The following is a 25,065-nucleotide window of genomic DNA, read 5'->3' as shown; positions in this document are numbered from 1 at the left end:
CTTTCTGCAAAACAACTAAAAGAATCCATGATCACTAAGCCAGCTCTCAGAAGGTACTTGAAGGAATCCTACAGATTGAAGAGAAAAATTAAAACACATCCATGATGCTGCTGTTTGCTGTCAGGTGGCCAACAAGAGTACAAGATTTTCAACTATTAAGATACAGTAATCTCTTATCTATAATTTTGAAATCAAAGAGCCCTGTTTCTCTTTTAAAACATTTTTATTACGTTTGTTATTTTGTGTATGAACACATACATGTGTTTGCCACAGGGCATGTGGTAAGATCAGAGGACAATTTGCAGGAGTCATTTTTCTCCTACCATGTAAGTCCTAGGGATTGAACTCAAGTCATTAGACTTTGTGGCAGGTATCTTTCAGTGATCTTACAAGCATGTGAATGTTTATTTCATAAGCTTGGTGCCTAACCTGAAACGACATGAAACCCTTTTTTCATCATTTATTCTACTTAAGGGTGAATAGTCAGTCATTTTGTAGAAGTATTAGGGTACTGGATACAGGATCCTCTTGGAAGTGTTAAACACAGTATGTTGGTGTACCTATTGAGACTTTTCAAAATAGAATAAAAAAAATTATTAATTCCACACATATCTGGCATAAGATTATGAATCTGAGTATCCTCTTTTACTCATGAATTTTGAAAATGAGGAGTGCATCAGCTGTTCAAAATTAAATTTAAAAAACCAGTCTTTTAAAAATGAAAGAACTAGGGACTGGAGAGATGGCTCAGCAGTTAAGAGCACTGGTTGTTCTTGCAGAAGACCCGGGTTTGAATCCCAATACTCACATGGCAGCTAACAACTGTCCATAACTTAGGTTCCAGGGGAATCTGACACCATCTCTGTCCTCTCTGGGCACTGCATGACACAGGTGTACTTACATGCATGCAGGCATAACACATACATATAAAAATAAATCAAAACAATAAAAAACTAATTTAGCACACATCTGACACACAGCAGGCTCTTGGTAAATAGCAGTGGTTGTTTGTCTATTCTTTGAACAAAGCCTTTCCTGTCAGTAAGTCTGTTCCTGTCCAGAAGTATGGTTCACCATCATTGTGCCCTGTGAGTATTCTCCTTAGACTTAACATCTTAAAAGTTGGGGATGCTGCTGACAACACAGTGGACAGTGACAGGGATGGCAGAGTATGGAGCCTCTAGTGGGAGAGGAAGGCTGTCTATCTGACGAGTTTGTATTCATGCTCAGATGCCGAGGAGCTCAGAAGGTGGGCGACTGTGATCAGTGATAGTCATGTATATAGAGATTAGAAATTCATGTGAAAACGTCTCAATGTCAATTGCTTTGGAATGAATTCTTCTGTATGAAAAAAAAAAAGTTGTGCTGTAAAGTATTCCTTGAGAAATGTTTATAATTCTATGAGAATGTAAATAGTTTCACAGTAATTGTTTTTCAGTTAGAATATTCTAACTTAATTGCAGCGCAGTCTCTTTAATTTCTTGTTCATTAATTTTTAACTAACTTCATAAAAGAATAAGAATTAAAAAAATGTGATTTATTTTAGAAAAAGTTACCTGGACTGCTGAAAAGAAGGTATATTCCACAGCTGTTGGATGAAATATGCTATAAACATTTATTAAATCTACTTATTCTATGTTGTAAAAAAAAAAAGTTGGGGATGCAGAGACTTTGTGACAGGCCCCTGCCAGCTTGCTAGAAAATTCACACCCACAGTTCAGAGTATTTCTCCTGACTTAGCAGTCCTGAGGTCTTCTCATCTCTCCAGGCTACCTCAGCTATTAGAGGATTGTCAGCTGGGCCCAGTAGAGTTCAGGGCTATATACAAAGTGATTTTTTTCCTTTAAATCCCTAGAGCTTCATTCAGTACATTAGGACTGAGTCTTGGCCAAGGGAGCAGGGAAGAAGCCATGACCCTGTGGGTTCCCAGGGGGTGCAAAACGAGTTCTCCAAAGTACATTTGCCTTGTAGGGAGATTTGTGAACATACAGGATACACTGTGACAGTTTTGAGTACCTAAGTTGTTGAGGGTTGCAGCTGCCCACTTTCATTATCCTGTTTCTTTTCTCCTCCCCACACTGGCCCAGAGAGGAAAATGGAGATGCTGGCTATTGAGAGAGCAGTAGGGCTCTTTTACTATGCTCATTTATTCTCCAGAGCTCAGGCATTCTCAGTGAAGGAAAAGCTTACTTCTTGGAGGGAAAGGAGAAAATTTTGGAGATTGCAGAGGTTGTGGCCTGTCTCCATCTAGCAGGCTATAGCCCACTGATTCATGGTAGACTGGTTCTAAAGCTGTGCAAGGGCCATGATGGATGAAAGGTCAGGAAGCTCCACACCGTAGCATGGTGCTGCATACCTTTGTCTCACTCCACTCGAGAAGCTTTTAAATCTTGGCTATGGAGTTTTGGTTTTAGAGCAATATTTTTCTATGCATCAAAGTTCTTGGTTCTTTATGTAAAGTTTAAGAATGTAAACACAGTGTAAATAAAATAAAACTTACTAGAGGTTATCATTAATATGTTTATCTTTATACAGAGTTGAGTCCTTCTTGGTTTTAACTTTTGTTCAGCCCCTTTTTGCATAATTTCCCATTTAATATGCTCGGGGGTAATCTGTGCCAGAGATCACTTGGAAATATGCCTGTGTGTGCTCTCATGCAAGTGTCTTCCCTGCCTGCCCTGCCTGAAGTGCATGTTCCCCCACTGGCATCAGTTTCGGTTCCTGAGAGTCTAGATGCCTAACTGCTCTGGGAATTGTGGTAATTACCCTTGTTTGTTTCAGGCATGATCCCCTGGGCCCGTTTGCTGTCGGGGGAGAAGACCTAGACCCCTTTGGGTGAGTACTGCTGAGGAGGAGTACAGAGCTTGTTCTATGGCTTTCAGCTTCAGCTCGTCTAATTTTAGAGCTTTTCGTCAGTCTCTCCCTTTTGTGTGAAGGAGGCCATTGCTGAGTGACTGAGATGTCACTGCCACTTTACCTAGCACAGGAGAGTTGTTTCTCCTTCCCTCTGGGCAAGGAGGACATCAGACCTCCCCTGGATGAAAGGATTCATGAGGATTTTTCAGGTGCAAGATGAAGACCACACGGTGGAGCACAGCCATAGAGCCCCTCAGGGGTCACCTCACTAGATCAGGGAGTCTCTGAGTCCCATTAGATCCTCTGTGATTCTCATCCTGCATCCAGCAAAGTCACCACAGCTTCAGCTATGCACTCTGTTTCAGAGTGAGTCAGATGAAGTTTGACTCCTGCTGGAGTGACTGCCACTTTTATCATTGCATTTTTAGACAGTAGGAATCACTTAACTCTGCAGAGCTACTCAAACAGTAACCTCGGAATTCAAGGAGCATTAGCCCATTCATCCCGGTTTGAGTGCATGAAGTCAGGTCCGTGGAGCTCAGTAAGGGACAGAGACTGTCAGGAACCAGACTTGGACTACCCACAGGCAGTCAGCATCTGCACAGAGGCCCTTGAGGGAACAGTAAAAACATATCCTGAGTGGTCTCTGTGGTGTTATTCCTTAGACCTAAAGTAATGTCCTGCAGAGCCTATGATAATTCTGTATTCATCAAGGCCAATTCTAGCTCTACGTCTTGACCAGTTGACTACCTTAGGTGTAGGACATATTAGGGACCTCAGTACTGTGGGCTCAGGGATCCCACAGAACTTTCTGTGCTGCTGTACAGGCCCCTTGACATTGACAGTGTGCTCTTTGTAGGCTCTGTGTTCTTGCTTACTTCCTGCTTGGTTTCATGTGTCTGCCTGGACATCAGAGTAGCCGTCCTGGTCAATTTTAGTCCATTCTCCCCTGTCTCACCTCTTCTTCAAGGGCAATGAATCCCTGTCACAGCTGCTTACTCAGCTTCTTCCGTGTCTCAGGTGTCAGAGAGGTGGCATGATTGTGGATCCCCTAAGATCTGGCTTTCCAAGAGCACTTATTGACCCATCCTCGGGCCTCCCAAACCGGCTTCCTCCCGGTGCTGTGCCCCCAGGAGCTCGCTTTGACCCCTTTGGACCCATTGGGACCAGCCCATCTGGGTAGGTATTCACTCAGGTACGCTGAGAGGTGGGACCAGATGGCAGATCAGCTCAGCGTAGCCCAGTATTATAGCCCAGGTGTCTGACTCTAGGCACAGTTGCTGCTGCCAAGGGAGTGGTGCCTCCTCCAGCTGTACCTGCTGCCTCCCTGGAGCGACCCTCCAGGGAAGACTTAGAGGAGGAGGAACTAACAGGAACTGAAAGTTGAGTGTGATGCTCTATCAACAGTCTTTAGTAGATAGTACAATCTACATTTTACAGATGAGAAAAGCAAGGCCAGGATAATTGGGCAATTTAGTCAAAGGATTACCAAGCCTTCTGACTCTAGAATTCATTTAGGGTACTCTGTGGGCCCCCTCCACATGGGTCATGTTTGCCTATGCACCTGGCCCACATCCCTCCAACTTAACTACCCATCTTTTCATTGCAGACCTAACCCAGACCATCTCCCCCCACCGGGCTATGACGACATGTACCTTTGAAGGCCTCAAGAATGTAACATCCCAGCCTCCCCTCCATTCTTCAGGAGCTGTCACTGCTGGCCCCATCAGCATCCGTGTTCTTGTGGGCTCAGGGCAGGGGGGACTCTGCCCATGTGTTTGCAGAGCCGAGGTACCTGCTGTAGCTCTCCACCCAGCTGCATATAAGTACCAAGGAGAAATCAGTGTGTGCCTATCACCACTAGCTCCTCCCCACTTCCAAGGGAGACTCCGGCAACATACACCCTCCACCCAATGCAGTCCCAGTCACAGCGCTAAAAGAACAGAACACATTTTGGATGTTATTATTAAGAACCAAATGTCAATACAGAATTCATGTTGCCAGTCTTCTACTTTCCTTTTTGTGTCAATGTACAGCTCCTTCCAGTGGGAAACTTGAGAGTTTGCATCTTCATAGGACTAACTGACTCTTTTCCTACCAGAACCCATTCTTCCTGAGTTGCACTTGCTCCTGACATCATTACAGTGAGCTTAGTCAGGCCATGTGGATGGAAGTATGTGACTAGAACCCCCATGAGCCATAGGTATGATTCTGACCAAGACAGGTACACTGAAAAACCCACCTCCTCCCTGATTTGAGGAAAAGATGAACAATAAATTCTCCACTTGGGCTTTCCAGTAACAAAGGTTAAAAAAGACAGTCAAGCTGGGCATGGTGGCTCATGCCTTTAATCCCAGTACTCGGGAGGGTTCCCTTAAGCATTTCCGTTTCTCCAACACGGGAAGGGCCTCCAGGACCCCCCTCCTCTGAAAGGTTATGGAATACTTTAAAGATGCCCCACTTTCCGAAAATATCCTGCATTTTCTGCAGGAGGAAGCCATTTAAACAGGATCCTGGCCAGGCCTTATCTGTGACTTAAATCACAGAGGCATATTAAGTGTGAACTTAAGAATACAAAGGCTTCCCAGCATGGTGGCACGGACCACGTCTCCATACACTGAAGCAGGAGGATCATGAGTTCCCGACCAGCCTGAGCTTTGTGAGACCTTGTCACAAAAAAAAAAAAAAAAAAAAGAGTCATGCGTTCATTCTGTATTCTTCAAACAAAATTTGGTGGTTACAGTTCCAGCCTGTTTTTCCAGTGGGTCTCCTTATATCAGTATCGCTGAGAAACCCAAGTGTGGGAGAACTGAATGGGGCCTTGAAGAATTTGTGTTGGGCTATAGGTGCTTGTTTTGATCTGTTGCTTCTCTTCCAGCTGTGTGCAATCAACAGGTGAAACTGTTTCAGGCATATGTCTTCTAGAACCCCAAACTGGAACCTTTACAATAAACAACAGCACTTTATAACCTGCTCCTGATTTTATATAACAGCTTTATTGAGAGAGAATTCACATACTAGTAAATTTTGCCCTTTTAAAGCTGTGCTGTATTCACAGTGCTGTATGTCCACCCTCAGATCTAATTCCTGAACATTTTATCATACCCCCAAAGAAACCCCATTCCCTCTCTCCCTGCCCAGGCAGCCCCCAGTCTACTGTTTAAAAGATTTGCCTATCCTGGACAGTTCTCATAAATGAAGTCACTCAGTGTATGACCCTTGTGTCCAGAGTCCTCCACTTTGTATGTTTTCACTGTGCTGTTGGTTGTAGCAGATATCAGCACTTCCTTGCTTTATGACAAAGTAACAGTTCATGGGATGGCTGTATCATACTTTGTTCATTTATCAGTTACGAACGGTTGATGCTGCTAAGAACATTCATGTACAGGTTTTCGTGTGTGTTGATGTTTCCGGTCATTTGAATATATATGAAGGGGTGGATTTGCAGGGTCCCGTGGTAACACTTTAACTTTTTGATGAACTGCTTGTATTTTCCATAGAAGCCACACTATTTTCACTCCACCAGTAGTGTATGAGTGCTCCAGTTTCTCCATAACCTCACCAGCACCTGGATTCTTGCTTATAGCCATCCCAGTGGTGTCAAGTCCTATTTCATTGTATTCTTGTCCTGTGTGTGTGTGTGTGTGTGTGTGTGTGTGTGTGTGTGTGTGTGTTTAATGGAAAACTTTGATGTCATTCAGAGCAGAGACCAGAGCCACTTGCCTTTAGGAACAGGACCAGGCTTTGATAATAACCATTTTGGGGTAACCATGACCAGTGAGCCACTTGGAGTTGGGTTTGACTTGGGCACATTTCTGGGCTGGATGATATATGCCAGGTCCTTTCTCTAGGGAAGTTTTCTGAGACCTTTGCAGATCAAGTAAGATTCACAGCATCATTTTTACTTTGTCTGAAATTTCATAGCTCATCCAGTGGCTTACAATAGAATCAAGGTCTAGTTCTAAATCATTGTCTTCAGTGCTAAATAGACCACTCATACTATTTCTAGGATGCACTGGCCCACATCCCACCTTCTCTTCTTGGCTTCTATTCATAGCGCTGGCTGAGTTTTGCATTGCATTGTCTACTTAGTCATGAGCTTCAACCAACTTCCAATCTAAATCATGAGTCTCTTAAGACCCAAACCCAAGAATGTATTAAATTTAAAATGGGGTTATATTTCTGTGCTGGAGAGTTGGTACCTGTTGACACATAGTTGGAAAATGGGTACCAAGTCCACACAACCTCCCTCTGGAGCCCAGCCTCCTCCTGGCCTCCCTTTCTGTTGTCATTGACATTTTGTTACTGTAGATCCATGGTGTCTTCACAGGAGGAAAAACTAATCCATGGCTCACTTCATAGTCTCTGTCATCTGATCTTGTGTACTTTGATGCCATTCCAATAAAGACCAGTCCTATCATCAAGGAGAAGATATCCTCAGGCTTATCCCCAGGTTTCATTGTCAGTAACACTTGCATGCTTGTCAACCACTGTTGGTGTCCAAAATAGACACAAAGCAAGCATCCCATCTACCTACCAGGCCTTGTTTGCCCTTAGGATACCACGGACACACCCTGAATCAGGGCTTGACCCTGAATCTGCACCTGAGAATAAGTCAAAAGGTAAGGGTAGTGAGAATATGGGGCAGTGACGGGTGGCAAGACCCTGGTGACTGTAGACAGATCCTAGAATGCAAACAAACAGTAATGTGAGGAAGTTTAAGCACCCCACTATGGCAGTGCTGGTAGTAGCAGAAGGCTCAGCCCCTACTTAGAGTAACATAAGACACACAGCTCAGTCTAAAGGACCCTGGGTAACTGTGGGAACAATGTTTCAGATAAGCCACATAAAACAAGTGCCGTGAGTCATAGTGTGATGGGGGTCAGTGGAACAGGTCTGGTGAGCCAGTCTCTTACAATTGGCTGTGCCGTAGCCATGATGTAGATGGATACCATACCCTTGCTTGCTAGAGCCTGTCTCCTGAGATGCTTGTTGTAAGTATACAACACATCACAGGTCCCAATCTACAGCTCTGAAGAAAGGCTTTCAAGTCCATGTTTGCAAGGCCCACTTGTGGTTCATAGATCACACAGGTTGGTGAACTGAGAAGGGAAGGGAAGTCTTTCTAGTCAGAGTACCACCAGCAGCGGTATCACTTGGGATCTTGTTAGAGATGAGTCTCAGGCCCCACCCCAGACTTACTGAATGTGAACTTGCCTTTTAACGAGTTCCCCACCTGATCCGTGTGCACAGTGAAGTTTGAGATGTTCAAGGGTCCAGACGGCCCTTTATGGCCACTTTGATGTCAGGCGTGAAGAACCAAGTCAGCCAGTCTCAGCTGATGGCACATACAACCAATACTTTCAACAGCCTTCTGACAAATTTACATTTGTCCCTGTTTGTACCCCCAATATCCACTCCATTCCCTTAATCGTACGGTTCACTCAAGTGTCTCATATATGCCTTTAAATGTGGGTGCCCTTGTGAAATAACATTTAGACCACTGACTGTCTGACAGCCCCATTTTCTAGACCAGACAAAGAGGGTTTGGAAAGTCTGGTATTTTGATCAAGGCCAGGTGTAGGTGTGACCTGAACACTGCCTTTATTGGTGTGGCCTTCATCTGTGAAATGTCAGTTCTACCTGCAGGATTGCTAGAAGGTACCACCAACTGGGTCTAATTAGAGGGAGGTGGCAGGGGGGCATAATGCTTGTCAGCAGCTAATATTACTGAGGTCACATGGGTAGGTTTAAAGTTCTTTTCAGTAGAATGGTACCCACACCTCACATGACCATGGATCCCTAAGCAAACCCACTCCAGAATCTGGAAAAGAGAGTCAAGGTCTGTCTGAGAAGAAGAAATTCTTAATAATGTCAAGGATGGGTCTAAGACTGATCCTGTTTGCTAGGGGTCCCCACTGTACCTGAGAATCCAGGTTAGGAGCATCTGATACCAACCCAGCACAGCCTTCATTCTGTAGGAGGAGACAGACCCAGGAAGCACTTCTGAGGGTCAGCCAGGTGCTCCACTGGATCCTGAGATGGGACTTGGGCTCTGTGCAGGGCCCTCTCTCCTAGGCCAAGTTGCTGCTTACCTTGGCCTTTGGGGGTTGGTAAGATGGAAGCTAGTCTTCATTAAACAAGTGAAAACACAAGTTCAGAGCAGATACATGACAGGGATTTTCCCCCAGGGCCACAGAAATCCCAGCTTCACATCCAAGGTTTCCCTGCTAAACACTGACCAGAACAGTCATGGAGTTCCTGAGGGACAAGAACATACCAGTCCCCTTCCTCCTCCTCCCCTTAGCTAGCTTCTCAGGAAAGCGCCATGCCAATTCAGCACCCTGGTCAGCGCTCTCTGGGCTGCAGAGGCCTGTGGCTTAAGCTAAACTGTTCTCCAAGCCAGAAGACCCAATTCTGGGGACAGGCAGACATCTCTGAGAAAAGGACCTGCCCTTCGTCTTCTTGATCTCTGATACCACTGCCCCTTCAAGCCGCATGGTATCCAATGGGCCTCCCACATTAGGAATTCTCTGGGTAAATTCTCTGGGAGTCCACTGTCAGTACTCCCCTTGGGTTTTCATCTGTTCAGTACTGAACCTCCAAAACCTGGCAGAGCAGCTGCTCAGAGCTCTGTCCAAAAAAGCAATAAGGATGAGTGGGTGGGCACCCTCAGGTGGTCCCTGGCCTGCTGCTCAGCAAGTAACCACCTGGGTGGCTAAGGCCAGGCTTCTTGAGGGCACCCCATCTCTATGAATAATTTAGTAAGCTCAGGGAGGGGAGTGGTACACTCCTGGCCCCAGCAGATGGCATCTTATTGGCTATAGCCTTGTACTCAGCCACAATTCTCAGGCAGATATCTTGGCACATCCTTGTATCCACCAAAGTCCAGCTGTCCAGCTGCTTTTGAAAAACTAAGAACTCTAGTGACCACAAGGCAACAGCTGGCCAGATCCAGAGCAGACACCCCCTTTTAATCCTGTCACCACTACCACAGCACCTACCAGTCCACTGATACCATCTGCCAAGCTCTGCAGACATTTGCACTTGGGGCCCCTGCTTTAATCTCTGATGGAGGGGCTAAGGATCACTGGCCCTAAATATGATTAGCCTGGATGCCATACCTCCCAGGCAGCCACCTTCTTTCCCTGTCTTGTTCCCCTGGGCAGAAGAGCTAGTTAGTTTCACTTGCTACCTTCCCTTAAACCCAAGAGACTAGCTGCCACCACCTTGACCTTGGAGACTCAGAAGCCAAGTAGAAATGGGCTACCAAGTTGCCAGAGTCAGTGCCATGTCCTCTGTCTTCAGTAGAAAGAGAGCCAGGGGGCAGCTGCAGTGTCACCCCTACAGTGCATCTGACATAGAAGATTCTTCCTGCCGGACACCTGCAAGCATAGGGAGCACAGACCCTGTCACCACATGCCATGCCCCCTACCTGTAAAGTCTCGTAGTAGACTGTGCCTGTCCCCCTTCTCCAGATGATGAAGCCCAAGCACCTACTGTGGGCCCCACCCAGCATGCCACTCCTCAGTCTCCTGTGTACCACCTGTCAACCTCACTCATCTGATGCTGAGGCCTCTGAACTCACATTTCTCTCTGCCCAGATTCCCCTTCCATCTTTCCAACTCTTGCCCCACATAGATACTTCCTAGTTAAGATTCCCATTAGACAACCCCTTCCAGGAGAACCTTTCTGACCCCAGACCACCCAGGTCCTCCTCTGCACACCTCCCCACACACTGCATCTTATGTCATAGTAGCAGCCACACCGTCCTGCCCTAGACAGCCTGGGCACAATTCAGCAAGAGCTGTTGAACCCACAGTACATGGAAGGATGCAGTAGATGAGGTGTGGATGAATGAAAGAACATGAATAGCTGACATTTACTGTGCAATTAGGAAGTGCCAAGTCCCATGCTAAGTGCTTTGCAGATATCATCTTAATTTACTGCTGCCACAGCCTTATGGGGAAGGCAATGCTATCAGCAGAACTGCTTTAGAGGGAAGGAAACTTCTACTGGGCACCTGAGCAGCTGTCCCTTACACTCTATCTGATGAACCAGCCTTCAAAGAACCTCAGGACTCTGCCTCCTGTCCCTCTGAGATTCATGTAGGGGCAAAACTCCAGCACTGGGTACCCTGGGAGGAGGAAGGCAGTAATCCTGCCACGCTCTGCACAGTGTAGGTGTCCTGTGCTGTCCATCTGCTTGTGGACAGCCTAGTCCAGGAAGAGGAACAAGGTGGAAAAGAGGATGCACAGGGTCCAAGGACAAGACGCTAGAGTAGGACTGGCCAGGCTCTTGCCATTAACATCTTGGCTCTCATCAAATGAACTGTTTGAAAGCTTGGGGCACCTCTTGGATAAATCCACTTCAAATCCAGTATGTTCCATCTCTGAAGATATCTAACTCCTGGCCAGTAAATGTTAATATACATCCACTAGCAAGGCACTTTCTACCACTCTAATCTGGGCAAGACCTCAGCCAGCTTCTTTCTCCCTGATGAATCTATTTCCTGGGAAAATTAGGGAGAAAACCAACAGGCCCCATGTGAGACATCCCCCTGCCACTGTCAGTACCACTGATACCCCACTTTCCTCCTGGCAGACCCTCACCTCTGGTTTTTTGATGCCTCCCATCCTTTTTCTGCTCTCTTCTTATGTTTTTTAACCCCAGCCCTGGAGAAGGACAGTGGGGTGGTTTCGTTTTTCTCTGAGGCCTGAGAGGTAGTTACTTGCCCAAAAGCCTATAGGAACGGGATGACCAGCAAGACCTGGATGGCCTGGTTCCCAGTCCAGAACCACAGTCCTCTCCCCAAGTGCCAGGATGGGAATCCTCCAGAACTCTCTTCCCTCTCCTAAGAAAGGAAGCAGGAGGGGACACTATGGAAGAAACAAGAGGACTATTGCTGGGAGGCTGGCATCCTGGGAAACAGGGCTGTGGCTGGTAGAGAAGGAAACCATGATCAATCATCCCTGGCTTGGAGCTCTGCTCCCAGAGCACATGTGCTTGGCTCCTGAGGAAGGTCAGATAAGAAAGCTGCAGGGGTGTGGACTGTGTGTGTGTGTGTGTGTGTGTGTGTGTGTGTGTGTATGTGTATGCATGGGTACATGCTTATATATGCAAGGAGAAAGGCATTTGAAAAACAAACCTAGGCAAAATGATGCTATTCCCAAGAAAAGGAGCAGTGGTGGAGTCAGTCAGTGGCCACCCTGGTCTGGGAGACTCACAGGGTGCCAAAATGAGGGAACAAAGGTGGTGACTGAATGGGTTCCAAAGACCTAGGCCTGCATGCTTCAGGTCCTCAGATGGGCCAGGAGAATCAGGAGTCACAGATTCTACCTCACCAAGTATCTCCTGGGTCTAGTTGTCACTGGGCTATGTCATGATAGGGTTGGAAGAAGAGCCCTTCTTCATCAGGGAAACCCCTGGAACTCTTTCACATGAAGCTGAACCAAGGCACAGTAAGAAGGACACTACCTGCAGAGCCTACTGACAAGCCACATCCACGCTTTTGCATGTAGGATCTTCTGGGTCACTAATTCTAACCACAAGACAGGACTCCAGTCAGGACTCCAAGAAGCTGGGCAGGAACCATGTGACTCCAGGACCTTGTATTGGGGACCAGCTGTCCTGGAGGACATAGAAATCTTTTGTTTCACCTATTCATTCATTCAAATAATGAATGATTTGCCAAATGTGTTTTTCATACTGAGAATGCTGTATGAACCAGTTAGCCCACCAAAACAGAGAGGTGGTAACTTGTTCAGAGTCACACAGCCAGTAAATGGCAGAGTCTATATTCAAGCCCAGATCTTACCAACTCTACAACATCTTTTCAGATGGAAATAAGGAAAGCAAGATTTGAGGGCCTAGTAGCTTGTTGGGTAAGAGGCAGTGCTTAGAAGTGAGGCAGGCATGTTCCAGAAACCACAGGGACAACTCTATATCTAAAAAACCCACAAAGTTCTCAGCACGTCACATTCTTTCTTGACTCCTCCCGAAACCTGTTTGTAATCCACCAACTGGGAGATCTCAGCTACAGTCTTGGGGAAATGTTTTTGACATCTTTCAAATCTTCTTAATTCATTGACAAGGTAATGACGGCCTTGACCCATTTACACATGTTTTCTAAAGGAGTTTTCCCATCAGAATGCAAAGCACGTTTCTCTGGCTTGGAGAAAACCTGGGATTTCATCTAGCAGATGTATTTAGCCCTTAAATACAATTCATCACATTTAAACTGATCTGAATGGACAATGTCAGGCACATCCTCTCAACAGGCTTCATATCCCAATACACCTCCCCACTGCCATAAGAATCCATAGGACTTTGGACTGATATTTTATCATCATCATGGATTTGAAAAGCCAGGCCCATCATCGGGGGTGTCCTATTCTACTATAGTTCACCTAGATGGCTCCTGCCACTTTGTCTAGCACTTCCCTCCTCCGGCCAGGAGAAACACAAACCTAAGAAGCCCTGGGCTTGGTATCTTTCACTGTCTTAGGCTTTGTTCTTTTTAAGCCACACCCTTCTAGCACTGCCAAACCCAAGCCCACGATCTTTGTCCTTTACGACCCTCCCCCAGCCCACTGCTCTGTGCAAAAACTGCTAGCAGGAGCAGACATTTGATCTGTCTCAGCTGTAATAATACACTGCCTAGATGTAATACACTGCCTAGATGTTCAAGCTGCTAGACTGAAGGCTCATGTTTCAGGTGGAGCATCTCCAACCTCCAGACCTTGTGCCACCCCATATTCCAACCCCCTCCCCCAAACACCTAGGATCATCAGCTTGTTTGGCTAGCTGAGATGGAGGAAGAGAGCCATGCCTGGAGTGGGCTCATGGAAACGATCTCTTTAGAGCTTTCCCCATGGCCTAGACAGCATGTGCTCTAGAAGCCTTCTGGGTCCATCTGGACTGGATGGTGTGTCTCTGAGATGCCTACCTGCATTTCCTTGCCCCCTAGTGCCCACTCCCCTTGTCAGAAGTTTAAAGACTTTGGAAGTGGTGTGGAAATAGTCCACGAGATAAAGAACACAAATGCCTATCCAGGCCACCTGAATGTACCCAGTTTCTTCCCAAATGATTTGTGACTACACTTTACAACTAAGAAGGGAAGCCGGACATTACAAATTCAGCATTAAAGAAAATTTCTTTCTGTTACTAGAATGAAGTCAGGCCCAAGTAGAAGTAACAGCCTGTTGAGGGAAGGTGATAAGGCTCCAGCATGCCCACAGACATTTAACCGAGTCCTCACCTCCCTTCCTTGGTGCCCAGGGAATTCGTGAAGACTGTGCACCTGGCTTTGTAAATGTGCCATTGTAGAAAATTAGCCACCTTAAGAAATCAGTCCCAAAGACCAAAGTCAGGCTGTGTCAAACTTTGGATTTAACCAAATGTGGTCAAGGGGCTCTTTAGCAGGACTAAGAGAGCAACTGCCTCCTGACAGTGGCAGTCACCAAGCCTGGGCCAGAAGGTGGCAATGAGGATGGTGAGTTCCTGGTTGTCACCCTCATATCTTAAAGGGTGTCCAGAGGCAGACTGGGTTCCTATTTCCAGGGCATATGTGGCCCAATGGGTCATCCAGTCCTACCCCTCACCATAGAGACTGAGTGACTGAGGAGAGAGGGGAGGGTGGTGGTTCAGTCAGTGGGGTGCTACAGTGGATTCACCTCAGAATTGACTTCTCCCACCATCATGAAACCACCTCCCACCCTGGATGGTCAAGGCTGAAAGGTACCCCTACAAGGTCACCCAACACTCTCACTTGGCTGATGAGGATAGTGGAAGTACCAGAATTCTCCAAGGCATGAAGAACAGAGGCAACTTTTCAAATGACTCCCAACCCTCAGAAATGCCGAGTAACCTCATCCTCCAAGGGCAGTGGTTTCCAAACTGTATTTTTAGCAGCAGAAACCATCTTTCAAACAAAACCTTATGTAAAAACTTCAAGCTGCAAAACAGATCAATGGTGCTTGCCTGAATGGGACCTAGACCGGGCCCCAAGTTGCCCCCCAGCACCAAGACTCCCTCCACATGGCCCCCTGTGGAGCTCACTTTGAAGCCCCAGGCCTTTGGGAGCCTTCAAGCCCTGCAGCTAAAACAGCCAGATAGAGTGGACTCTTACTTAGGAGCCCTGAGTGGTGTGGCTGGTCTCTGAGACTTGAACAACCTCATTCTCCACCAGGACTTGGCCTCCATCCCCAGCGAGCTGCCTCATACGCAAGTTGATGGAACCATAGGTCTTCCTGGAGCTCCTGCCGGGGACAAAGGTCTGCCTGCGGTATAGCTCACCCTTGCACAGAGAGACCATGAGCAGCACAGACAAGAGCATGCCACCCACTGTGAGCAGCCCCAGGCCTGCAATGATGCACTTGTCCAGATGTGAGCCCAGATGGGCATAGTACATCTCTAGGCGTTCCATCTCCCTCGCTGTCACTGTGTCCGGATTGACTCGGGCCTCTCGAGGGATGGCATATGCTGTCACCACCAGAAGGATCCCACTCACCAGAAACACCAGAGCAGAAACAAAGCCATAATCCACTGGGCGGCTCACAGGCTCCAGGCCTGGCCCCTCCTCTGATCTCAGGGACAGATCATCCCGCTGGGACCGGGGCAGTGAGGGGACACCCCCAGGAGGACTGGGGGAGCTACCCAGTCTTGTATCCCCAAGGTTCTGGAAACGAGTCTCATGCTCCTCAGAGAAAAAGCAGGCATTCTCCACACCCATCCTGGGTGGCACCACTGGGGCCATTGGGGCTGGTCCCCTTGGGACCTGGGGACCATTGCTCAGTGTCTTCAGTTCCAAACCAGATGCCATTGGGAAGGAGGACCCCAGATCATCCCTTGGCAGCTGAAAGAGAAAACAGAAATTCAGTTGAATTTGCCCACTGGAGTTCAACAACACACTTGTCCCTAGCACAGCTGCACCCTGGGGGAGCTAGCCTCACAAGAGGCACATGGAGAGTAGAACAACAGCAGTGTGATGCAGCCCACGCTGGGGTCCCACTCCACACTGGCTGATGCACTTATTCTCTCTAGGCCTCAGTTTTTCCATCTACAGTACTGATGGAGAGAAGAGCCCCTAGTGAGTATTAGTGATGGGATATTATGAGTACAGAGGAATTTAGAGTGGTCATGAGGTCCAAATTCCAGGCTCACCACTTGAGGTTAGGCAAGAGATAGAGCTCCTACAGGTGCACTGTTCTCACCTGTAAGATGGGAAGAAGAGAAATGCCTCCCTCATAAGGTTCTGTAAGGATTTCATCAAATAATGCTCACCAGGCTGTGGCCATTTCTAGCAGGCGGTGATATATGAGGTGAGGATGATGGCACAGACAGCTGGGTGTTATAGGAACAAGGAGGTGAAAGCTTATGGAAGCTTATGTGGGGCGGGCAGGGGGGGGGATGATAGCATTTGCAAACTGTCAAAAAGAAAGAATGGAACATTTTCCAGCAGGGAAAGGATGCGAACCTTCTAGAAGGGGAAGGGGAGCCCCAAACAGTTGGGGCAGATTCACAGAGGACTCTGAAAGCCAGGCCAAAGAGCAATACACAGCCAAGTTGTTGGAGCAGGAAGGGCTGGAACAGTGTGGGTTTCAAAAAGCATAAGGCCAGATGCATGGAGGACAGGGCCAGGGAGGAAGCCAAGGAATAAGTATGGCCAGACAGAGAGAGGTAGAGACTAGAAGCCATGACTAATGTCAAAGCCAAATGCCTTTGTGTAGGCAATTGGGGGGGCAGGGGTGGCAAGTCAAGAGAGGACATTTCACCAAGTACCTGTGCCACTCAGACTCACTGCACATGTGCACTTCTGTCCAAGGCCACTGATCTATAGTCATGAGTCAGACTGGGTTCAGTGGAGTTCTGCTGACTCCGTTTCCAGTTTTCTTGTTTGGTTTTGGTGAGTTAGTTGCCAACATATAAAAACCCAAATAGTTCACCTTTTAAGTTTTGGGTTCCTAACTTCTTTTGCAAAATAAGACTGTCAGGTCCACCATCCCCCTCACAGCACTCCCTTGGCATTGATAACTGGGTCTTCCTTTAGGCAGATCTAGCCTCTTCCCTACAGGTCCCCCCTGGCATGTGCCATTTCCCATCCCACAACAGAACCACCCTGTCCTGATGTACTGAGAGTACATATACCCATGGCCCCCAGCACACAAATGCCCAGGCAGCAGAGAGCCCCTAGGAGTAGAGTGGCTGTCATGCTCTGATGTGTTTACACACATACGGAGTCCCTGCATCCCGTTCTCCAGTGCTCTGTTGTTCCTGTGTTTCTGTGAAAAAAAAAAAAAATGAGCAAATGAATGAAGCAAGGATGAATGAGATGAATAAATGAATGAAACTCCAAGAAGCTAAATGCAGTCTTTCTGACTCCAACGTGGATGAACATCAGACATGTTCTCTTAGCAAACAGCCTTTCATCTCAGTTCAAAGGCTGTTTCTGCTTACAACCCTTTCTATCCCGTGGCCTCTTCTAGAGTATCCATTAATGCAGGTTCACTGAGCTTCCACTGCCTGTTATACTCTCCCCTCAGCACCTCACTCAGAAGTAACTCAGCTCCATCACCAGGAGCTACTATCACCATTTTAGAAAACATGACCCAGGTCCCATGGCATGTACAGAGACCAGAGGCCAGAAGCTGAATGTGGTACCATAAGAATCATTATGCCCTATAGACTTGCTAATCCCCACTCCAGCCCTCCTTGGCTCTTCCAGCCTTCACTCCAGATAGCAAGTATAGGCAAAGACCCCTCTGAATCACGAGCCCCAGGCCCAGTCTACTTTTAGTTCCCAGAGGATGGTCAGAAAGGAGGAGAGTGCTAGTTGACTTTTTACTCTTAGCACTAAAGGTGGCTCAGAGTGTGCACCACTTGAGTACACAAAGATGGCCCCCACCCACCAGGCCCTCAGCAGCCTGAAAAACTCAGGAGTGGCTCAGGAACCCCTTCCCCAGATGAACACATCAGTGCCTCCCAACCCAGCCGTAATCTGGGGCCCCCAAATTCTTAGAGCAAGGTTCTTTTTACCCAACAGGAAGCCAAACTTTTTCCTTAGGATGCCTGGGTGAAGGAGCAGAGAAAATGAGGCTCCCTCCTTTTCTAGTTTTAGAATGTGTTTCTCTCATAAGAGATGCCTACTCAAGGGCATGCCAATTACTTACCCAAACATAAGTGGAGCCACAAACACACAGATGTTGGTGCCCGCAGATCACACCCCACAACCGCAACCACATACCAGTTACTTCCATTGCATCTGCAGTCCTATAGTTTCTGAAAGGCACACCCCACCCCCAGTTCCACACTTACTCCCCAGGGACTGCCCCCACAGCAGTACTCCAACACATGGGAGCCAGCAGTGTGACCCATAGATCCACTGGCCACTCTGGTGGTACCCACAAGAGGGTAGAACTGGGGGAGAGAAGGGGAGAGACAGGGAGGAGGGGATATAGAATACCTCTGGTACCCCTAGCACTGTTGAGACCCAAGCTAGATCCACCCAGACCCCCCGGAGAGTCCAGCACCCCTAGCCATGGTGCACACTGACACCCAAGAGATCGACACTACGAGGATGGGTGAAGCCTCCTCGCAAATATGATCGATAGGCACACGCACTAGTAGTACACAAAGCCTCGGGAGCGCAGATGCACACACGCAGGTCCACGCTGTTATACCCAAAGTTCCGCGCAGAAAGCCCAGCTCCTGGGCCTCCCACCTCCCCGACCCCTGCCAGCCGCAGTTCACACTCCCCTGCTCCTGCCCTTGACCATCCACGCCACGGGCCAGAGCAGGCCCGACCCGCGGGGCAGCGCGAGCAGCAGGGCGGCACAGGGAGGCTGGGCTCCGCTGGGGCCGGGCGCCTGGGTCCCCTGGTCGCGTGTCCTTCGGCGGGCCGCGAGGTCGGGCAAGCTGTCCTTCGCCGCCACTCCCCGCCTAGGCCCTGCGGCTGGCGGTCGGCGTGCGAACCTGAGCCGGGCCTCCCGCGTCTCCCTTAGCAGGAGTAGAGGGCGCCGGCGGCCGAGTGTGTGTGTTCCTCGGCGCCCGCCAGGCTCTAGGCTGCGATGCGGGCCGGACAGCCACCTCGCCCTCCCGGGCTCCCGCCCCCTTCCCGGCCCGCCCGAAGCCGCCGCCAGGGCGCACGTACCTGCTCGCGCCGCGCCGGCTACACCGCGGCGGCTGCGGCCGCTGGGGGGCTCCCGAGGAGGGAGGGACCCGCAGGGGCGGGAGCCGGGATCCTGGAGCGCCGCCGATCGAGCTCCGCCCGCGGCCGGTGAGGGCGCCCGGAGAGTTAGCTCTGGGCGGGAGGCGGGCACGCGGAGAGCCGGCGCCCAGCCCTCGTGGGTCCCTGGGGCACCTCGGTCTAACCGGCGCTGGCCCAGGAACCGAGGCTGGGAGCCCGGCTCAAGGGCGGGTTGGGGGAGGGGAAGGGGATGGGACCTCTCCTCCGCCTCTGGGGAGTCCCCACTGCGCCATGCCGGGATGCCTCCCCCACCCACGGAGGACTCAGGGTCCCCACGGACGCATGGGGTTAGATGGCTCAAGGGCGCCACGTGAAGGCTGAAAGGAAACCTCTACCCGACTCCGCCCCCAACCTCTTTCTGAGGGGTGACCTCCTGGGGTATTGTCCACACAATGCACACCTTACAGGGTCATCTACAGGCCCTCTTCTGCTGGGAAACCTGTCCTCTTCCTCATATGACTCTCTTCACCCAGGAGTCCCTCCATCTAGGCTCTCCTTTGACCTGCATCACTACCCTATCTTCGACCTGTATGTGCGATCTTTTTAAGAAATTTCATCAGACAAGTCCCTCTTGGGGACCCAGGCAAAGACCACAGGGAAGTTAGGGTTTCTGGGAAGACTTGGACCACCTTCAAGAGGTCGTTTAATCTCTCTGAATTTCGGTGTCCATCTTTGTCCAGGGGAATCATAACTGCAGACTGAGGGCTCTGTGTGAGCAGAGACAGGCCATCTGGAAGGTAGGGCAGGCCAAGATGCCTTGTTCTGGCACCTCAGTCCCCTCACTGGCGGTCTCATGGGTCCTCCTCACCCACCTTTAGAACAGAAGCTGTTTTGGAAGCCTTATGGGTCAACATAGCTAGGCCCTGTGCTTAGCCAGGAAAAGGCCTGTCTCCCACATCCTTTCAGAAGCTTGAACTGTTAAGAGTCTCTACAGGGAAGTACAGTCCCAGCTCCATGGCTCACAGGTGTAAGACCTTGTACAGAGGCCCCTGGTGATTGAAGCTCAGTTTCCTCATTTGTGAATGGACTTGGAAAGGGTTATGGGAATTCCATGAGATCCCCCACTAGAGTGCGCACATTTCCTTCCCTGTCTTGTAGTCCTGCCTGGCAGCCATGCCCTGGCTGCTCTTTGACCTGACATCCTCAGTGGTCACCTCCTGCCCCCGCTTCCCTCAAGTCTTTACTCACATGTCACTTTCTCAGAGACACCTTCCACACCATCCCTTTAAAAAGAGCAGTGTCCCAGAACGCTGTACTTCTTCATTTGAAATTTATCTCTACAGCATTTACAACACCTGACAGTTTATTTCTCTGCTCATGGTTGTTTCCTCCTCTAAGTGCCAAGAGTGTAGGTGAGACTTGGCCTGTTTTCTTTCCTGGTGTATCCCCAGAGGCTAGAAAAGGAGCCAACACCTAGGAACCTCTTGATAAATGTTCTTCGAATAAAGAGTCAAAAATGCACAACTATTTATTGAGCACCTATTATAGACTAGCAAAGTAGGTAGTCTTCCCCACCCTTAAAAAATTCCTGTACTTCATTTTTCCAGAGAGAGAAAGGGTAAGTACATGTGATTCTCAGCTGTAGTAAGTGCTACCAAACCAAGGTACAGTGCTGTGCATGTCTCAGACAGGGTGCTGACCAAGTCTTGGAGATAGGATGGCTTTCCTGAAGAAGTGAGGATTGAGCCAAGATGGGCAGGGTGCATAGACAGTAGCTGGATAAAGAGAGCATGGCAGAGATCCAGCATAGGACTACTAGCATGTAGTGGCCCTGGGTGGAAGGGAGTATGCTGTGAATGACGACGAAGGAATATTGCCACTGTGGGAGGCTGAGTTAGGAACTTGGTAGGAGCTGGGGCTGTGCTGGTCAGCAGCTAAGTCTCTGCAGAGCTTTGCAGGCCAAGCAGTTTGTTCTTTGTCCTCAGAACAGTAAGGAGCCACGGGTAGCAAGTTAACCAACCCCCTTTCCCTTCTTACATGTGAATTTGAGTTTTGATTACTTGTCAAGCTCAGTTACTTGGAAGTAGATAAATATATGCCAAGCTACTAAGCAACATTGTTGAGGTAAAAATGAGGAAGTTAGAACAATCCCTGTAACAATGATTAGAACTGAAGATATCAGTATGAACTCATGTTTAGCTTAATATAGATGCAGATGATTACATGTAGAAATATTTATAGAAGTGCACATATGCATGGGTTCACACATACATATGTATTTCTTTACTACAAGCAATTGTACACCATAGCAAAGAGATCTAGGTTTCTGATATATTTATTGTGTGTCTGTGTGTGCACATGCACACGCATGTGTGTGTGTGTGTGTGTGTGTGTGTGTGTGTGTGTGTGTACATGTGCCACAGATCAGAAGACAACCTATGGGAGTCAGTTTTCTCCTTCCACCATGTGGGTCCCCAGGATCAAACTCAGAGACATCTCGCCAGCCCTAAGATCCTGATTTCTAAAACAGTGCCCAATGAAAGGAACTAGGCTCCTTGGAGCAATGGGGCAGAAGATATACAAGATGAACCAGAAAATAAGGAAATAACACACATACACACATGCACGCACACACACACGCACACACACGTGATGAGAGTATGTCAGAAAACACAGGTCAGTTTAAAGAACGTCCAGCCAAAGCTGGAAAAAATTGAGCAACAAAATAATATAGTAATATTGAATTGTAACCCTAAGTATGAAATAAATATTCTTAAGTCCTGCTGATCTGAATAGCTGAAGGAGTTAATAAAGAGATAAATCACTGCACAAAATTCTAGCTATGTGACTTCCTGGTCCTCAAGGCAGGGAAACAACACCCATCTTGAGGTGAGGCCCAGTGTGGAACGAGGAGACTGTGTACTTGAGAAACCTGATGCACTTACCTAAGTGCAGCTGATCAAAGTCCATACCTTGATTTGACAGCAATCAAATCATGTGCTGGTGTGTGCCCTTGATATGAGGTAAGAAAGAGGCACTTTAGCTGGACATGGTAGTGTGCTCCTGTAGTCCCAGTACTCAGAAAGTTAATACAGAAGGATTCCTGTGAGTTCAAGGCCTGCCTGGGCTGGATAGATTCATATTCTCTCTCTCTCTCTCTCTCTCTCTCTCTCTCTCTCTCTCTCTCCCCAAAAAAAGAAAAAAAAAACATTGACCCCTTGTGCTGGATAGTTTTAGTGTCAACTTGACATACCTGAGTTGAGGGAGTCTCAATTGGGGAATTGCCTCTACTGGACTGGCCTGTGGCCATGTCTGAGGGGCATCTTCCTGAGTGATGTGGGAGGGCCCAGCCCACTGTGGGTGGTGCCACCCCTGGGCAGGTAGGTCTGTGTTGCATGAGAAAGCAGGCTGAGCAGGGGCCAGGGGAGCAAGCCAGTAAGCAGCGTTCTTCCATGGCCTGTGCTCCAGCTCCAGCTTCCAGGTTCCTGCTCTGAGTTCCTAGCTTGGGCTCCCTGATGAACTACGACCTGGGAGATGTAAGCTAAATAAACCCTTTCCTCCCCAAGTTGGTAGTGGTCAGAGTGTTTTGTCACAGCAATGAAGAAACAAACTAGGACACCCCTTTACCTCTGTGGCCTCACAACCCACAACCCCAGTCCAATCATGAGATAAAGATGACAAAAATCCCTATGCCCCAACTAGGGAGCAGGCTGTGAAATACCTGACCAGTTCCCCTCAAAACTGTGCAAGTCACCAAAAACAAGGACAGTCTGAGATACCATCACCACTGAGAGGTGCCAATGAAGACATGTAGTAACCACATGCAGGGAGGTGTCTGCTGGCACCTGGAATAGAAAACAGCATCAAAAGCGTCAGATCAGAGCAAAGCATGGACTTTAGCTAATGACGATGCCTCAGTGTTGATTACTTATTTGAAACAAATCCACAAACCTAATGGAGGATGTTAATAAGGGACACAGGGGGTGAAATGAGGATTCTCTTTACCATCTTCCTTTTGTTTTTTTGTTGGTTTATTTGTAAATCTAAATCTATTCTAAAAAAAATTAAGTTGTTGGACTGCAGAGATGGCTCAGCTGTTAAGAGGAGAGAGAGAGATAGAGAGAGAGCCCAGAGATGAAGTAAGAACATTGCATTTCTCTGATGTTTATTCTGTTCGATGGGTGCTCCCTAGCCCTTTCCCTATGCCAGGCATGTATTCACAACAATCAACTCACTTCACTGGGATCATCTTCTCACATAGATACTGTTACGAGCCCCATTTCAAGGAAGTAGAGATACAGAATAGTTAATAACTCTGTCCAAAAACACAAGACTGGATGTGATGACTAACGCCAGCAATCCCAGTCCTTGGGCAGCAGAAGATTGCTGTGAGTTTAAAGCCAGACTGAGCTATATAATAAGACCCTGTTCTAAGAACAAAACAAAAAACAAAAAACCACCACCAAACACCAAACCAAATACCCAGATCTCTGCTCAGTGTTCTGAATGACAATTCCAGATTTCACAGTAATTTTCAAAACATTTACAAAATTCTTGAGAAGTTGTTAATATTAACCTCATTCTCATATTTAGAATAGTCAAGAGCCCAGGAAAGAAGAGAGTTATGGTCAGGTAGGGTAACAGAAGTCCAATCAGACTGAAGGACATATGACTTCTAAGTTGACTCAGAGGCCCAGAGCTGATCTGAGGTGCCGACCTGAGGTGCTGTATCCAACCATGCTCCACCTGATTGGTTCACACCTGTTTCAGGATCTGGTGACTGGGTTTGATTACCTGCTTTGTGTTCACCCCATCCATCACCAGCCTTCTTCCTACTTTTCCTGGGGCTTTAAATGCTCTGATGGAGTAGCCCTGATGTCACAGCCATGGATGTGGTCTAGGTTTGGACATGAATCAGAGGCCACACTCCAGGCCCTGAGGGAAACCCCCCCACACACACACACAGCTAGCCCTGCTGGGATTCCTTCTCTTTCCCTTGATCAAGCTGATGCTCCTGGTGCTGGGGAACAAAAACCTGTTTAGTATGTTCTCTCTGCTGTGGAAAGAGAAAGGAGGTGGCAGGGGAAAGAAGGAAACAGATCCGCATCCCTAACCTCTGTGAGAGCAAGTAGCTCCATCAGGAAGTTCCTCATCCACATGCCAGCACAGACTGAGGTACCAGAGGCACTGGATTAACTAGACTTCAAGCCACTCCCTTGGGGCTTAGATCAATCAGGCTGCTGGCCTCAATTCAGCCAAGGCTCACTGAGGCCACAGCTGCCCTGCTCTCTGCCCACTTGCTTTCCAGGGTCTCCACCACTCATGAGAACAGAGGCTGCCTTTTGCCCCCAACAGAAGGGTTCAGCATGTCCTGGATCTGTGGACATATAACAGGTTTGGGTAGGCCACATGCACACAGGGTACACATGAACAGAGTGGAAGTGTTAGAACATCCTCCCATGTACAGGATACCTGTCTAGGCAGTACATGCAGAAAGAGGTACAGGGGATTTGTGTACAGGGCACAAGGAGACAGGACATTGTCTTAGTCCATTTGTGTTTCTACAACAAATTCCTGAGACCAGGTAATGCATGAAAAACAGAAATATATTTCTTTTTATGATTCATTCTATTTTTAATTGTGTGTGTCTTGTGTATGTGTCTGTGTCTGTGTGTGTGTGTGTGTGTGTGTGTGTCTGTGTCTGTGTCTGTGTCTGTGTCTGTGTGTGTCTGTGTGGGGTATGTGCACATAAGTGCAGGTGCCCAGGGAGACCAGAAGAGGATGTTGGATCCCCTGTAGTTGAAGCTACAGACAGTTATGAGCCATCATGTGGGTACTGGAAACGAACTCAGATCCTCTGCAAGAGCAACAAGCACTCTTAGCTGCTGAGCCATGCCTCCATCCAAGAAGTGTATTTCTTAGAGTTCTGGAGGTAGAATATCTAAGTTCAAGATCATCATCCTGTCTGGTAAGGGCTGCTTTCAGCTTCCAGGGTGGTGCCTATTGCTCTGGACTCACACATT

The 25,065-nt window shown here is 48.1% G+C and overlaps 2 protein-coding genes across 8 annotated transcripts in view; one reads left to right on the top strand and one right to left on the bottom strand.

The window, feature by feature from the left end:
• Nucleotides 1-4,863, top strand: part of Psmf1 (proteasome inhibitor subunit 1) — a 32,403-nt gene extending 27,540 nt beyond the window's left edge. The window contains exons 5-7 of the mRNA XM_008834357.3: nt 2,782-2,835; nt 3,877-4,035; nt 4,466-4,863. Of these exons, the coding sequence (XP_008832579.1) occupies nt 2,782-2,835; nt 3,877-4,035; nt 4,466-4,517 (265 nt within the window). The 3' untranslated portion in view covers nt 4,518-4,863. The remainder of the gene's footprint in view (nt 1-2,781; nt 2,836-3,876; nt 4,036-4,465) is intronic.
• A 668-nt stretch (nt 4,864-5,531) lies between these two features.
• On the bottom strand, nt 5,532-19,362 carry Tmem74b (transmembrane protein 74B). 7 transcript variants are annotated; one of them, XM_017798456.2, is made up of 4 exons: nt 19,007-19,131; nt 18,027-18,135; nt 17,005-17,138; nt 5,532-15,712 (listed from the first exon to the last, which is right to left on the bottom strand). In XM_017798456.2, the coding sequence occupies exon 4, from the start codon at nt 15,677-15,679 to the stop codon at nt 14,987-14,989; it is 693 nt and encodes a 230-aa protein (XP_017653945.1). In that variant the 5' UTR covers nt 15,680-15,712; nt 17,005-17,138; nt 18,027-18,135; nt 19,007-19,131; the 3' UTR covers nt 5,532-14,986. The 7 variants fall into 7 exon arrangements, with proteins under 7 accessions (XP_017653945.1, XP_029419953.1, XP_029419944.1 ...); XM_029564093.1 differs by having other exon boundaries at nt 17,089-17,138; XM_029564084.1 differs by having other exon boundaries at nt 17,093-17,138.
• Nucleotides 19,363-25,065: the final 5,703 nt, after the last annotated feature.

The sequence above is a fragment of the Nannospalax galili genome, unplaced genomic scaffold (genome assembly GCF_000622305.1).
Source record: "Nannospalax galili isolate Female #2095 unplaced genomic scaffold, S.galili_v1.0 scaffold811, whole genome shotgun sequence".
Classification (NCBI taxonomy): domain Eukaryota; kingdom Metazoa; phylum Chordata; class Mammalia; order Rodentia; family Spalacidae; genus Nannospalax; species Nannospalax galili.
This window is presented reverse-complemented; position numbering and strand designations above follow the sequence as displayed.